Below are 17294 nucleotides of genomic sequence, written 5' to 3'. Positions count from 1 at the left end.
ATAAATAAAAATAAAATAAATTTGAAAAAATGACACTTGGCACCCTTCCTCACTTTTTGCATTGAGGTAACAAATGAGGTCGTTTTGCCCTCTCTTTGTGGTCGTTTTGTGTCCCTGGGTTATTTTTGTCTCTTTGTGGTGGTTTCGCATCTCTTGGCTATTTGTGTCTCTTTGTGGTTGGTTTGTGTCTCGTTGTGGTTATTTTTGTCTCTTTGTGGTTATTTTGCATCTCTTGGTCATTTTGTATCTTTGTGGTTGTTTTGCATTTATTTTATATTTATTTTAAATGTCTGTATGTATTTATTTATTTGCATTTCACCCCTTATTTATTTCCCCAAACTTATTTATTTCTGTATTCTTTTCTTTATTCATTTGTTTTTACATTTCTTTATGCACTTCTGCCTCCTTATGCAAATGAGGGGGCTGTCACTCAATGTGTGTGTTGGGGTCACAATAAATAAATACATTTCAAAATTAATAAAAATAAGCACATAAATAAATAAAACAGAAAATTAAACAAAAGAGTAAATAAATAAGGGAATTAACACAAAGATAAATAAATAAAGAAGTAAATTAAAACAGAAATATCAATTTATGTCACATTTTATCAATTAATTAATGGCTAAATTAATTTGTAATATTATTTCTGCTACATTTAATGACATTTGTTTATTTATCAAGTCATTTATTCATTTATTTTTGATTTTGGCAGCTTCCGTCCTCCATAGTGTCCCAGTTGGTCTGCATACTGAGGAACACTTGATTGTTCAATGTGCTGTTAATGGACACGCCTAACATGCAATACACACAGGAAGTGTGTAGGAGCGGTTCACAGCTGGAAAACATTAAAACAAACTATGTAGAAGTGGCTCACAGCTGGAATACATAAAAACAAAACAAAACTGTAAAACAGCCCCAGGAAAAACAAATAAATAACTTTAGTTTCTTTGTAGTTTTTTTTCCTTCTTTTTGGTCGCTTTGTGTCTCTTTGTGGTTGTTTTGCGTCTCTTTGTTGTCGTTTTGTGTCTCTTTGTGGTTGTTTTGCGTCTCTTTGTTGTCGTTTTGTGTCTCTTTGTAGTCATTTGTGTCTCTTTCTGGTTGTTTTTGTATCTTTCTGGTTGTTTTGTGTCTCTCTGTAGTCATTTTTGTCTCTTCTTGGTCATTTTGCGTCTCTTTGTGGTCGTTTTTGTCTCTTTGTGGTCATTTTGCATCTCTTTGTGGTCGTTTTTGTCTCTTTGTGGTCATTTTGCGTCTCTTTGTGGTTGTTTTACGTCTCTTTGTGGTCATTGCGTCTCTTTGTGGTCATTTTGCATCTCTTGGTTTTGCCTGTCAAAGAAATAACTTTTACATCCTTGAAGGATCTCTTTGTTTAGTTTAATCAAGTGCTGAAGGGATAGATCAACAGGATGCGTGATCATCTCCCTGGTTCCCTCCACTAACAGGAAGTGATCATCTCTCTGGTTCCCTCCACTAACAGGAAGTGATCATCTCCCTGGTTCCCTCCACTAACAGGAAGTGATCATCTCTCTGGTTCCCTCCACTAACAGGAAGTGATCATCTCCCTGGTTCCCTCCACTAAGAGGAAGTGATCATCTCCCTGGTTCCCTCCACTAACAGGAAGTGATCATCTCTCTGGTTTCCTCCACTAACAGGAAATGATCATCACCCTGGTTCCCTCCAAGGCCTATGGAAAGGAGGCTGGGTCACGCGTCATCAACGCGTCATATCTTAGGGGGTACAACACATGCGCAGTAAAATCCTGCCTGCACTTGCCGAAATTGAGCCAATTGCAACGCACGACCGCAGCTTCAGTTACACTGCGCTTGTGTCATACCCCATACCCAAGACCAATGTCCGCCCGTGACCCATCCTCCTTACCATAGGCCTTGTCCATTAACAGGAAGTGATCATCTCCCTGGTTCCCTCCACTAACAGGAAGTGATCATCTCCCTGGTTCCCTCCACTAACACCCAATGGGATTGTTCCATTTGGTTTTAGATTATTACAGAAAATAATCTCTGTGGCAAACACACGTTTATGACACTGACATGTTTTGTTCAGTAAAATAATCTCCACTAATAAACACCACTTTATGATTAATGAAGTGTGAATCTGAATGGGGCTGAAGACACTGAATGTATTGTATATAATCCCAGTATGAAGTGTGTTACTGGGACACGCTGTCTGTTTACTAGTTCTCAGTCGCTCATCTCTCCAAGTACGTCCTCTTCAATCTGTCGTCCAATCACCTCCAGCTGCACCTTCTTCTTCTGCCCTCTCTGCTCCACTTCTCTCTCCGGCTTCTCTGATTGGGTGTACCAGGGCTCAGGGGCGGAGGTGCCATCGCAGGCCCGGCCTCCTCCTCTGCGGAAGCCCCCCCTGCCGGCTCGGACCAGCCCCCAGCCCTGCAGGTTGACGGGGTCGGAGGAGCTGCCCTCCTGGACGCCCCTGGTCTGGTCCAGCTCCTTGGCGCTGAGAGACGACATCCTGACGGGTACCGTGTTGCCGAACTTTGAGTAGTCGACGCAGTAACGGCCGTCCTCCTCCGTCATGATGGAGACGAAGCGCCTCCCCCACAGGATCTCCTCAGGAGTGTAGGAGGTCCGGGCCTGCATGGTGATCCCAGTTGTTTCCACCACACCTAAAAGAAGAGAGACACTGATGATGGCGACCGAAATTCACTTCCTGTCTCAGTGTTTCCAGCAAATACTGAACACACGTTCGATAAAACGTTATATTGTACTTTATTATATTATATTATATTATATTATATTATATTATATTATATTATATTATACTATATTATATTATACTATATTATATTATACTACATTATATTATACTATATTATATTATATTATACTATATTATATTAAACTATACTATATTATATTATATTATACTACATTATATTATACTATATTATATTATATTATACTATATTATATTATATTATACTATATTATATTAAACTTTACTATATTATATTATATTACATTATATTATAATATATTATATTATATTACATTATATTATATTATATTATATTATATTACATTATATTATATTATATTATATTACATCCTATTATACTATATTATATTATGTTATACTATACTATACTATACTATGTTATATTATATTACATTCTATTCTATTCTATCATATTACATTGTATTATATTATATTATATTATATTATATTGTATATGACATGATAATATATCACATGATACTACATCAGAGCTCTGAGTGTTTCTGTTCTCTAGTGAAAAACATTACTTCATGCGGCTTTAAGCTTATTTTAAAATTTTCAGATGAATTTTCATCTTTTGAGTCGACACAAATGTTATTTCCACTGTGTAATTGTTAATATTCTGTTTGTATTTTATTCACAGTAAGTCCTGTAAAATGTGCTATTTTCATTTAAATTTGTATTTATTTGTTAATTTTCAAGGTTTTTATATGTCGACATACTGTATCTCTAGAAGAACTGTGTCAGTATGTATGTTCGTTAGCAGGAGGTCTGCGTGGTTGCTGACCTTCCAGGACGACGATGATCTCCAGGTCCTCGGAGGCCAGCGACTGGGCGGACAGCTCGTACAGGGGACTCCCTCTCTCCATGGTGTGGCTGATGATCAGAGGGGAAACCAGGAAGATGCCGTTACTCCTCAGAGGGTTCTCCACCTGGATGTCCAGCTGGCACACCGGGATCACTTCGCCCTCTGCTGTCACCGTCCGCCGGATGACCTGGAGGGAAAACGTCCAAACAGAGTGTGAGTGTCTTTAACAAACTGACAGCTGGACGGAGACTCGCTGGTACAAAATAAGCTTTGCAGACTTTCTGATGAACGTTAAGTTTTGAGTTCTGACAGCATTCAAAGTTTTTAAAGGAATAGTTCAATATTTTGGAAAATATGCTTCCTGGTGTAGAGTTAGATGTTCAGATTGAGACACTCTCCTGTCTGTAGATAAATATGAAGCTACTGCCAGCAGACAGTTAGCAGAGCTTAGCATAAAGACTGGAAACAGGGGGAAGGTAGCCTGTTTTCCCGAGTTATTTTGCATCTCTTTGTGGTCAGTTTTGTCTCTTTGTAGTTGTTTTGCATCTTTGTGTGGTTGTTTTGCGTCTCTTTGTAGTTGTTTTGTGTGTCTTTGTCATCGTTTTGTGTTTCTTTGTAGTTGTTTTGTGTGTCTTTGTCGTTGTTTTGTGTTTCTTTGTAGTTGTTTTGTGTCTCTTTGTAGTTGATTTGTTTCTATTTGCTGTCATTTTTGTATCTTTGTGGTTGTTTTGCATCTCTTTGTAGTTGTTTTGCATCTTTGTGGGGTTGTTTTGCGTCTCTTTGTTGTCATTTTTGTATCTTTGTGGTCATTTTGCATCTTTTTGTAGTTGTTTTTGTCTCTTTATAGTCGTTTTGCATATCTGTGTAGTTGTTTTGTGTCTCTCTGAGGTAATTTTTGGATATTTCTGGTCATTTTGCGCCTCTTTGTAGTTATTTTGCATCTTTGTGTGGTTGTTTTGCATCTCTTTGGAGTAATTTTTGTCTCTTTGTAGTTATTTTGCATCTTTGTGTGGTTGTTTTGTGTCTCTTTGTGGTAATTTTTGTCTCTTTGTGGTCGTTTTGCGTTGGACTTCAGTATTTAGTTTAACACTGGAAATGAAGAGAGGCTGTCCAAAGACAATCCACTCTAACACTCCTCTGAATGATATTAATGCTAAAGCTCACTACACTGAATACTACAGGACACCATCAAAGAAGCCTGAGATTCCGCTGCCTTACTGATTTAGTGTAACTGTAATGTTACTGCAGTCTGCTGTGCAGCCGGAATATGAAATAAACAACAACAGATATCGGATTGGGTTTGATTGAGAGTTACTCAAATGTTAAAAGACTCAGATCAGATCAGGAGCACAACCACACGATGAGGACGTCCCTACTTTTAACTGAGCTCTGGGACTTTCCATGAAGACATGTTAATCACTTCACTTCCAGTGTGTCGGGCGTCACCTGCAGCTGGACGGTGGCAGAGATGATCATACTCTTCCTCAGGTCTCCAATTCTGAACATGAAGGTCGGCCGGCCGTTTCGAGAAGCGATGACGGCGTTTCTGGAGAAGATAAGTGTCTCTGCTCGGCGGTTGGCCTGCGCCGTCTTCATGAACACGCAGCCGAGCATCACGGCGTTGATGATCAGCCCCAGAATATTCTGGATGATCAGCACGGTGATGGCCAGAGGACACTCCTCCGTCACCATCCTGCCTCCAAAACCGATGGTCACCTGCAGCAGACGGGACGTCAGAGTTCACACCACAACCAGAAACAACAACACCTGGATCAGTGGGACCAGCGACAGCTCTCACCTGGACTTCGATGGAGAAGAGGAAGGCCGAAGTGAAGGAGTGGATGGCGGTGACGCAGGGCACGGGGCCCGGCTCGCCGTCAGGGTCGCGGGGCTCCAGGTCTCCGTGAGCGAAGGCCAAGAGCCACCAGATCATAGCGAACAGCATCCAAGAGCAGAGGAAGGCCGAGGTGAAGATGAGGAAGGAGTGCTGCCACTTCAGGTCCACCATGGTGGTGAAAACATCCATCAGGAAGCGACCCTGAAACACACCCAAGGAGAGGAAGGTGAGTAGAACTGACCACAAGGAAAGAGGGACTGGGTCTTGAACTTGTGTATGTGCAGAAAGCAAATTGTCTAAAATGTACTTTTCTCGATTTTATCAGCTCAAAAGCATCTTTATATTTCAAAGATAGATGGGAATCATTCATATTATTGGAGAGTAAGATTTAGAAAATCAATACACTATAAAAAAGATCCTCTAACTATGTTCAGACTCGCAGCCCAAATCAGATTTTTGTCACATTTCAGCGTTGAAACAAGTTTGCTTTCATCGAGCCTGGACACAGTGAAACCACAGGATCTGTACTGATTACCTGTTTTATCATTCATATCTTTAATTAGTGTGATTGACAGTTATGCTGAATGAAATATGAAATAACTGTTTGTGTTACTGTGTTTGGGGTGATTCTTGTTTCTTTGTGGTCAATTTGCGTCTCTTTGTGGTCATTTTTATCTCTGTGGTTGTTTTGCATCTCTTTGTGGTCGTTTTGTGTCTCTTGGTCATTTTTGTCTCTTTTAATTAGTAAACAAATAAATGTTTCAGATGATGTCAGGATATGAAGTCAAAGTGATGAGAGTTATAACATATTGGTTCAGGAAAGGAACAACACTTTATATATCTGTTAATGGCTGTAAATGTGTACATACTGTATATACTGTATATACTGTATGTCAATGATGGAAGAGGTATTCAGATCTTTTACTTAAGTAAAAGTAGTAATACTACAGTGTAGACATACTCTGTCAAGTAAAATTCCTGCATTCAACATCTTACTTAAGTATAAGTACAAAAGTATTAGAATCAAAATATATTTACTTATACTTATACTATACTCATTATGGAGAATGTTCCATATCAGAATGATAACCTACTGTATATGTTGTATTATTTGATCATCGTATGTTTCTGTATGTTCCCCCTCTCCTCTACCTGCTCCCTGATGTTCTTGTGAGCCACATTGCAGGATCCGGTCTTAGTGATGAAGCGGGCTCTGTGGGATCTGGAGCGGCTGCGGTTCGGCTGGTTCTGGTCCTCCGCCAGACGGGTCAGCAGGAAACCGTCCGGCAGGAGGCCCTTCCTGGCCAACATGATGCTGCATACACACAAACATTATTATATTAATATTATATGATAATGAGTTAGGCTTGTATCTGAAGACAGAAATCCTTTTTCTCATTAGTGCAGTAAGTATTAAAACTGTCTTTGATTTCACATGGAACTTGTTTAAGGTCAAATAAGTGCATCATGTTATTAACCTGTTATTGATCTATTAAGTCAGACTGCATGTCAGCACCAGGTACTGTAGTTGAGGTCTGCATGTCCCTCTACACATAACGCAGTATTACAGGTGATATTATTGGCACTAACGCTGTTATCTGACTAGTTTTAGAGAAACTTCAGCTTCTGTCGGGAGGCCAGATGTAATGAAAGCTGCTTTTTGTAAATTATGGGGGATAAGGGGGTGCCATCTCAAAATAACAAAAATCAATAAATATCAGCAGTGTAACTGTGCTGTGTATTGATAAATCCATGGTGCTGTCCGCGGCGCTGAAGTAGGAGAGTCCCGCCCTTCTGTCAGTTTCATCTTGATTTCATCTATAATATTCTCTAAACTATAGACTATAAATAATCAATTCTATACTATATCTTAGCCTATAGCCACTTTCTACACTATTTTATAGAGTATATAGGCTATATAGTTATAGATATTACAGCTGCTGCTGGTAGTCCTCCTGTCTGTGGTATTTAATGTGAATTTATTTCATAAATGTTAATATGTAGTATGATTTATATAATATGATTTAATATCTGACAGCGTTTCTGGTCCACGATCTGTCTTCTCAGTTGAGATCGAGAGAACAGATTTAGATAAAAGGGTGATCATTTATTTATTTATTTTAATGAATGTCAATCCAGCAAACAGTGGAATATTTGAGCCATAATTGTAGTTTAAGGAATAATTGTCACCAAAATGGTGCTATTTTTTTTTAGCAGGATATGCTTTGAGGTATGTGTAATAGCAATATAATAGTTTATTATATTACAAATTATTATTGAAGAGACAGAATGAGGACCAAAAACGTCAAATATCATTATATAAATCATACTATATATTAACATTAATTAAATATATTCTACCAGCAGCAGTTGTATAATATCCATATCGTTGCCTCAGAATGATCAACATGGAAGGTGTTTATTATCAGATGAGCGTCACATGACGTCAGAGTAAACGCAGGTGAATAAACTCAGTAAAGTTACCTGTTCAGGAAACAGCAGCTCCAATAAAAACCTGATTTATCTGATTTATTTACGTCGACGTGAAGCACAACAAGGACTCCATCATCCACCCATCAGGTTCTTCATCTAACCTCAGCACCAGGACCAGAGTCAAGGTAGAACCAGATACCTGGCACAGAATCCGGTCAAGACCTACAAAATAAAATACTAACACACCCTTTTTTTTCTTCCCAAGTAGAGGGCAGATGTCACATGAGAAAGCCAGATGTTCAAGCAAAAATACATAAATGAATGAAGTAAAATAATAATAATAATAATAATAATAATAAATAATAATAATAATAAATAAATGAATTGTAATGTGTCTTGCAAATGTATCTTTATTAAACATACTAACAATTGCATTGAGTCACATTTAATTAGGCTAGTTTGTGTTGAGGATAAAATAAAATAATAATAATGATAATAATAATAATGATAATAATAATAAAAAAGAAAATTATAATAAATCAAATTATAATAATAAATTAATTTTCATGTGTCTTGAAAATGTATCTTTATTAAACTTTATTAATTATACTAACAATTGCACTGTGAGTCACATTTAATTGGGCTAGATTGTGTTGAGGATTATACTGTTATTGAAGTGGAGGGTTGCCAGATCTGGTGGAATTTGTTTTCACTCCTTCTCAATGACAATTTCATTTTTTCGTAATCCAGGTGCTGCTTTGATGCAGACAGGTGAGTCAGAGTCTGTGCTGGCTTCCAGTTTAGTTTCAAGGAATTTAAATAAAAAAATAAAAAAACTTTTTTGTGAAATATTTGACTCGTTTCCGGTGTTATGTGATCGGATATTTCGATCTTGACAGCTGCTCGTGCTGCAGGATGCTGAGGTTCACACTGCAGAGGCTTCCTGCCGCCCATAGAGGGCACGAGAGACCTGTTGACTTCCGGTAAACAGTGAAATAAATCAAGTTAATTATTCACAGAAAAACTGAGTTTGAGTGATATTTATTTGATAAAAAAAAAATCACCCTTTATGAATTTTAATCAATTAATTAATCAATTCATTATTTTTCACCATCAGAATATGTAATTTCCATAGAAACCAGATGTGTTTGGTGTTGAATAAAACTTTTACTATGGTATTTGTTCAGTGTGGCGGTAAGGACTCAGAAGTGTGGGACAAGTGCATTTAGATGAAACAAAATCATTTAAATAATTAGTAAACAAATAAATAATGTTAATATGGTTTAGAGTAATGTGAATATGAAATAATGTCATATTATAATTGAATTAGCTCATTTATCTCAGCATTGAAAACACAGTGGGACATGAAGAAAAGTGGTGTTTGGACCCATAAAATGCTTCATCATTTTTATTAAATCACAATATTTAGTAATTATTTATTTTTTATCAAGATGGGTAATAACACGGTGTATATATTTATCAAGCATTGCACTGCAAATTTAAACATAAAATTTCATTCCTGGGACTTTTTTCTCAGTCGCTTTTGCTCATTTTCTGAAACAGTCTTAACTTTCTCTAAACTGTACATGAAATTATCACAACTGTTTGATGGGACATCACAACTCTATTGCATGTCTGCAAAACGTAGTAACTAACCTACAACACTTCATTCATGCTTCAAACCAGTTATTGTGTCAGTAAACTGACAAAATGAAAAGTTGTTTTGTCATCGTGTGAGCCGTATACTGGTCAAAATGTCAACCCTGTAAATGTTTCTTATCCAAATCTTTTTTTTATTGTTTTTTTTATTTTGCAGACAAGGCAAAGGTCATCTCATCAAATGCAGAACATTACTCAGTGCCTGTGACATGAAATTAAAAACAGAAAATCTGTCATCTCTGTCAGTCCAAACATGTTTGTGCAATGGATTGTCAGAGTTGTATTAACAAAATAACAAAATTCAGAAATAAACTCTGTTTAAAAAAAAATAGTAATAAAATAATTTTAAAAAGTAAATAAAATAAAAAAAAAATAAGATAGGATAAGATAAAATAAAATAAAATAAAATAAAATAAAATAAAATAAAATAAAATAAAATAAAATAAAATAAAATAAAGTAAAATAAAATAAAATAAAATGAGATAAAATAAAATGAGATAAAATAAAATAAAATAAAATAAGATAAGATAAGATAAGATAAGATAAGATAAGATAAAATAAAATAAAATAAAATAAAATAAAATAAAATAAAATGAGATAAAATAAAATGAGATAAAATAAAATAAAATAAAATAAAATAAAATAAGATAAGATAAGATAAGATAAGATAAGATAAGATAAAATAAAATAAAATAAAATAAAATAAAATAAAATAAAATAAAATAAAATAATACTGTAAAAACGCTCGGAGTTGCAGAAACACCGTAATATATATATATATATATATATATATATATATATACACGCCTGTAGGTGGCGGAAAGCGCCGCCGGCGAGTCTCAGCTGCCGTTTATACACAGAAGAAGAAGAGAAGCAGTTCCTCTTCCGGTCCACACCGGATGTTTTGGTGTTTTGGAGGGAGGAACCTGAATCACCTGAATGCGTGAAAAATGGCAAAAATGGAGAGCACATACAGAAGTAATGTGATTTAAACATATTTATTTACATATTAAAGATGATGTTTTGTGATAATAGTTTGTGAACAGACTCACAGATGTTTAATTAAACATGTATTTTGAGTCGTTGGTGTTGTGATGGAGATGCTACTGCTAGCTAATAGTGATAAAACACTGTTGTGTTTCTAGATAACGTTCCTCTCACTGGGCAGGTGACTTAGCTCATTAAGCATGTAGTGACAGGGACATCAGAGGGTTTAATAACATGTTTATGTTAATGATTATTATTATAACCAGTGTTGGAGGAAGTACTCAGATCCTTTACTTCAAGGCAAGGCAGCTTTATTTGTAGAGCACATTTCAGCAACAGGGCAATGCAAAGTGCTTTACATAAACATTCAAGAACATTGCTACAAAGTGCAAAAGAACATTAAGACATAATTAAAACAGTTATAAAAACATTAAAGATTAGAAAATAAAAACAAGCTAAAAATAAAAGCTAGGATAGAAGCTAAAATAGAGTAATAACACACAAGAGTAAAAGCTCTAGTGCAGTATAAGATCATTATCTGGTTTAATAAAAGGCAGCAGCAAACAGGAAAGTGTTAAGCTTTGATCTAAAAGAACTCAGAGTTGGAGTTGGTCCTGCAGGTTTCTGGGAGCTTGTTCCAGATATTTGGTGCATAAAAACTGAATGCTGCTTCTTCTGCATGTTTAGTTCTGTCTCTGGGGACACTAAGCAGACCTGATCCAGATGACCTGAGAGGTCTGGATGGTTCATAACATAGCAGAAATGTATTTTGGCCCTAAACCATTTAGTGCTTTGTAAACCAGCAGGAGTATTTTGAAATCAATTCCCTGAGAGACAGGGAGCCAGTGTAGAGACCTCAGAACTGGACTGATATGATCCACTTTCTTGGTCTAGTGAGGACTCTAGCAGCAGCAGGTTCTGAATCAGCTGCAGCTGTCTGATCCATTTTTTAGGAAGACCAGTAAAGTAACGGACTAATATCAAACAATATAAAACTGGGAGGCTCATGTTTAAAGTTTACAGCAGAGATTTTACAATTTACACTGACTCAGGGTGTTTTATTCTACCAGGCTGTATTAGAGAGCATATTCAGGTAGGGCTGCACGATTATGGCGACAACATATTTTACTGCACTTTCACATTAAAATAAACAGAGCACTGTTTTCACCTCTATGCTGTGCTACATTCCTGTTAACGTACATTTAGGGCTGCACAATGTTGGAAAAAACTCACATTGAAATATATCTTTTCTGCTATATTTATTCCAATATGAAAAAAATACAGGAATATTCACCCTACCTTCTTGTTAGCCACATTTTAAAGTTAAATGCTTCAATCTGGTGCACTTTGAGAGCAAAATTTGGAGGCAATTTCTGTTGAAAAAGGACTAAAAAACAAGAGAGCATCTTTCAGAGTTTTAATACACACTTGCAAGTGGGCACACAACCATCAACATAGAATGTTCAGGGCTGAGAGCACTGAGTCTCTCAGTTTAGCGACATTTATAACCTTGCATGAATGCTCACAGTCGTATATCTCACATTGTCCTCTCTGTCTGACACTTCTGTCCATTTAAGGTACTTGTCCTCAAATAGGCACTACATGTTTGTTGACTAGGTATGCAACACAGAAACTGAAATAGACTTCAAGGGCAATGATTGTCACCTGCCAAGACCGTAGGAATGTGCTGTATGTATGTATTTTTCCAACATTAGCAACATTAAGAGGCTAGATAAATACTTTTATGTTCTTAATTTAATCATAAACTCATAGGTTGTATAGATCATATCTATACCCAAAAATGAAGCCAAAACATCTTGATCAACAGCTGGTGGCTGTTTGTTTTGGAAGCACTTGATTTGCTCTGCAGCAGAGTTTTCTATGAGCAGAACGTGCATTTTAAGCGTAGATATCTCAGGCGATCATGTTTATTTAATTGTGGAAAGCCCAAATTGTGAACGCTATTAATATTCAATTAATTATGCAGCCCTATATTCAGGTAACCTTATGGGATGTCAGCATGGCATGGTAATCTCTCTGTAATGCCACAGAAAAATCTCATTCTTGTTCGTCTGGTACAGACTACCATGAAGGTCATGGGGAGGAATGAACTCCAGTCCCTCCAGTCAATATATGAGTTGTTCTCTCTAGCAGCACAGAGAACATTGTTTTTTATTTTTCCACACCGATTATGAGCTCTTACCCTCTGATAGACGATATCTGGGGAATGATACTAGCACCTGCAACCTGCCAAATACAGGCTAAATGTTGGCTGTGGCAGGTTAAAATTTCAGGTCACCTGCCACCATGACAGATATGTTTTCCTTATATTAAATATTATTTTTTAAAAAGCAATTCCTTAATTAAAAATAGTCAGAAAATATAGAATATCGCAATATTATGTTTTATGATACTGTATCAATTCTCAAAACCTTGTATTGATTTCTAATTAATAGGAGAAATAGACCAGAGATAAGACACACAACAACAACAACAATAGCATGAGAAACAATCACACACATCTCTAAAATGTTCAAAATGAAAAGTTTAAATTCATCCAATGGGATTAACTTTCAGGTTTTAATGTTCAGTGTTCACTGGTGGGGTCTTAAATTAGAGAAGACAGCTTTAGTAGGAGACATTCATCAACTCAAGTGTGTGTTTCATACACAGTGATACAGTACACAGTGATGATATTTATGCCCTGTAACGAAACGCAGGGCACAGTGGTAAACTGAATGGATGAGCAGGGAGAGGACAGACGTGATGTTTGATAACGGTGGTTTTCCTCAAAGTCTTCAAAAGAAAAACAGGTTTTATTCTGATATAAGAAATTATTTTTATGATGAGAGTGTTGCTTTAGTTACAGATACTGAAGTCTTCTTTGACTTTCAGTAGGAAACATGACTCTAAAGACGAGGCAGCTAAATGTAATAATAATAATAACAAATCTGAATGACAGATGTCAGGCTGATGATAAATGTGTTTCCATAGTGACAGACAGAGACATCAAACTGATGATACAGCTTCGTGCCGCCAACGCCAACATCTTCACGGGAAGGAAGAACTCAGCCATGAGAGGCTGGAGGTCAGTCTGGTCTGGGTCCAGACTACATTCAGATCCTGTATCTGTGTGATCCACATCACTGATGATGGACTCTCTGCTCTGCTGCAGGGCCATAAGGAAAGAGATGGGCATCCAGGGGATGTTGTCAGCACAGCAGCTGAAGAAGAAGTGGGACAACCTGAAAGATAAGTACCGGGTCAGTCCAACTATTCTTGTTGTGTTTACATTCAGTGTTTCTCTGTGTGTTTCCTCGAGGTCTCAGACTCACATAGATTTAGTGTGTAGTCTGGATTTGGGACTACCGTCCTCTTCTTGGTATCTTGGCTGAATCAAAATGTGCACCTCAGTGATACGCATTGTGACGTGTTCACCGCCATCACATCAAGACTGTGAGGAGGCTGAGCTGCAGAGGGATAACGTGATGGGAGGCGGACTTAAAGGGATAGTTCATTATTATTATTATTATATATACACTTGGAGAGCACAGACCTCCGCCCCCCGTTCAGCTTGCGCCATCATCCACGTGTATTTTTGTTTATGATAAGATCAGCTGTACGCAGCGGAGCATCGTAAAACACTTCATTCAAACTGGACAGAAACAAAGTGAAACGCACCTTAAACCGTCGTCGTCACTTTTTCCAACAATCACCAAGTGTGCTTTGGTCAAACTCAACTGTAATTTCACTAAGTTTAATGTGAAAAACGTTGAATCTACAGTTGTCACTGCGCATGTGTTATACCCAGAGGTCCTAATGTGGCTGATTGGAATCCTTAAAAACATTCCTGAATCCGGACCATGATCCGGATCGCCACCAAAATGTAATAGATTGTTCATTGTACCACACCCCAACCCTCCATAAAATGTCATTCAAATCCATTGCGGACTTTTGAGGTAATCTACCAAACGGAAAAACAAACATACCAACGCCGGTGAAAACATAACCTCCTTCCTAGGCCTTTGGTCTTGGCGGAGGTAATAAGAAATATGTAAAACAACAGTGCAAATGATAAATAAATACGAATATTTGTCATGTTAATGATGTATTAAGTCAGTATTGCACAGTTGACAATATAATAAATTGGTTTTCTTCATGTTTTAATGACGCCTTACTGCCACCTGCAGTCAGCAAGAACATGTTTCACACTACCTTCATGCTTGTGTACGGGGAACCGTTCATCAAACCATCGCTCCATAGTGCCACTCTCAGTTTTTATGGTCTATATTTTTTAACCTCTATGTTTCATGTTCTATGAGCTGCTGCTGTCAGTTTAAATAAAGTTATATAAACTAATGAAACTCCACAAGGTTCCTTTAGATTCTCACGTCCTTTTCCTGTGTAGGCGCTGAAGAACCCTCCACTGGGCATGGAGACCCTGGCCCAGACCAGCTCGTGGCGCTGGTTCCACCTGATGGACGAGGCCATGAGCGGCCGCCTGGCTGGGACCGCCGCCATCGTCCAGCCGTCCCCTCTGAGCGAGGACGAGGAGGCCTACGCAGCCCTGCCTACGCTCATTCTTCCAAAAACAGAAGCAGTTTTTTCTGATCTGAGTGTAGTTGAAACAGGAAGTCTGGAGGGCGTCGAGATGCTCGGGGATGTCCTGGAGCTCAGCGGGATGGAAGCATGCGGGAGCGTCGAGGCGATGAGCAGAACACAATCACCCGCTGAGGCTGTTGACGGAGATCAAATGAGAAGAAGCCCCGAGTGTGAGACGCAACCTGTGATGATCAAAAACCAGACTGCCGTACTGTACTCCAAATTACTGTCTGCCTGCACCTTCCAGACCAGCAGGACGCCTTCCTCCTACAGACCCACAATCAGGGACGACGCCGGCAGGGGGGACGCCATCAGGGAGGATGCCTTCAGGGAGGACGCCGTCAGGGAGGACGCCGAGGACGACGGGAAGCTGGTTGAGCTGCAGAGAGAGTGGCGGGCTCTGGAGAGAGAGCAGGCCGAGTTCGACAGAGAGCTCATAGCTTTAGAAAGAGACCGAGAGATGCTGAACAGAGACATGGCCACACTGGAGAGAGGCAGAGTGGTTCTAGAGAGAGACAGAGCGGCTGTAGAACGAGACAGAGCGGCTGTGGAGAGAGACCGAGTGGTCCTGGATCGTGACCGAGCCTTTCTAGACAGAGACCGGGCGTTTTTAGACAGAGACCGGGTGTTTCTAGAGAGAGCCAGAGAGGATTTAGAGAGAGAGAGAGCGCTGTTGAGGAGAGAAAGGGCCGTCCTGGAGAGGGAGGGGGCGGCGGCGGTGGACGGACATCAGGTCGAGATGACCACAGAGAAGGAGGTCGTGCTCCAGACCAGGTTCTACCAGAGTCTGATGGCTGCAGATCTGGATCTAGAGCAGCTGGAGACCAGACAGAGACTGCTGTCTTTGTTCCAGAGGCTGGTTGAGAAGCTGTGAGCGGAGGATGTATTGATTACATGTCACAGATTTTCTGATTCTGTTTCCAGCCGCTGCTCATGTGTTAATAAAGACTCTGATTGGTGCACCAACTTCCATTTAAGACCTCTTTACTTTCCTCCGTGTGATTCTGCAGGGCCGGCTCTAGCTTGTGAAATTCGGATTTGGAGGGTTAAGCTGGGGACACACCAACCCGACATCAGAGAACTAGCGGCGACGAAGGCCGACTGTTGAGTCGCCTCACGTTACCTTTGTATTAGCCGACAAGTTGCACTTGATCACATCACAAAGATAACAGTCGACGGCCGGTTAGCACGTACGTTCTGTGCCTTCGTGAGTGGAAATAACTCTCCACACCAGCAGGTGGAGGTAGTCTGTATTCATCATTGAAAAAATGAAACAGGAAGAGCGAGGACGGCGGATATACAAGCCGTTGTTATGATGCGTACATGAAAAAAAGGGAGTCTGCCGACCATTTTCACACCACTCTCACTCACCACTTAGCTTCATTCCAGATGTTCATGTTGCTATGAAAATATCCGTGTGTTGGACAAGGCCGATGGAAAGGAGGCTAGGTCACGCGTCATCAACGCGTCATATCTTTGGGGGTATAACACATGCGCAGTAAAATCTGGCCTGCACTCGCCGAAATTGAGCCAATCGCAACGCACGGCCGCAGCTTCAGTTACACTGCGCATGTGTCATACCCCATTCCCCAAGACCCATGTCCGCCCATGACCCAGCCTCCTCTCCATAGGCCTTGGTGTTGGAATGCTCAGATGAGATGAAGATAAAAAAATAAGAAGAGTCTTCTGTGTGTGTCCTCTTAACTTCCTTTAACAAAAACAAGTTCATCCAAGTGTGCTATTATAACTGTGTAACAAATGGTATCAACCCAAAAATTGCTGCAACAACTTATGAGACATAATAGAGCATGGGGATGACCATCATATACTTCTATCATCATGTTCTAAGAACCCTATACACTTTCACTATTTATTTTAATTAATTCATTAATGTTTATTTCTTATTAATGACTAGAACAACTTGACACACAGTGCTGAGCTTTATCTCAAATTAATCTTCCAGTTCCCAGCTTTCAGATGATGTACACCACTTCTATGTGACATCTACTGTTGACCTGCTATCTCCCCCTAAAGACCCCCTACACCTCCCTAAAGACTAAAGACTAAAACAGGTCTATCGTGGGTCTCAGATGGTTAACCCTTGTGAAATTATTCTGTTGTTTGTAGGATTATTTACCCCCTTCCCTTTTTTAACAGTTTTTATTATGGAATATTTGTTTTTTATCTATGGTTTTATTTTTTAATCAGTGCTGT

The 17294-nt window shown here is 38.8% G+C and overlaps 2 protein-coding genes across 2 annotated transcripts; one reads left to right on the top strand and one right to left on the bottom strand.

Annotated features, from left to right (window-relative positions):
• Nucleotides 1–650: 650 nt before the first annotated feature.
• kcnj11l (potassium inwardly rectifying channel subfamily J member 11, like) lies at nt 651–8086 on the bottom strand. The gene is made up of 6 exons (XM_074633328.1): nt 7884–8086; nt 6552–6714; nt 5361–5600; nt 5009–5278; nt 3542–3749; nt 651–2641 (listed from the first exon to the last, which is right to left on the bottom strand). The coding sequence occupies exons 2-6, from the start codon at nt 6708–6710 to the stop codon at nt 2199–2201; spliced, it is 1320 nt and encodes a 439-aa protein (XP_074489429.1). The 5' UTR covers nt 6711–6714; nt 7884–8086; the 3' UTR covers nt 651–2198.
• A 2244-nt stretch (nt 8087–10330) lies between these two features.
• LOC141766449 (uncharacterized) lies at nt 10331–16046 on the top strand. Its single transcript, XM_074633327.1, has 4 exons — nt 10331–10469; nt 13473–13566; nt 13654–13741; nt 14887–16046. Exons 1-4 carry the CDS (start codon nt 10442–10444, stop codon nt 15952–15954), a joined length of 1278 nt encoding a protein of 425 aa, XP_074489428.1. The 5' UTR covers nt 10331–10441; the 3' UTR covers nt 15955–16046.
• Nucleotides 16047–17294: the final 1248 nt, after the last annotated feature.

This window comes from Sebastes fasciatus, chromosome 4 (assembly GCF_043250625.1).
Source record: "Sebastes fasciatus isolate fSebFas1 chromosome 4, fSebFas1.pri, whole genome shotgun sequence".
NCBI classification, from domain to species: Eukaryota; Metazoa; Chordata; class Actinopteri; order Perciformes; family Sebastidae; genus Sebastes; species Sebastes fasciatus.
Note: the sequence above shows the minus strand (reverse complement) of the source record. Positions and strands in the feature narration are given on the sequence as shown.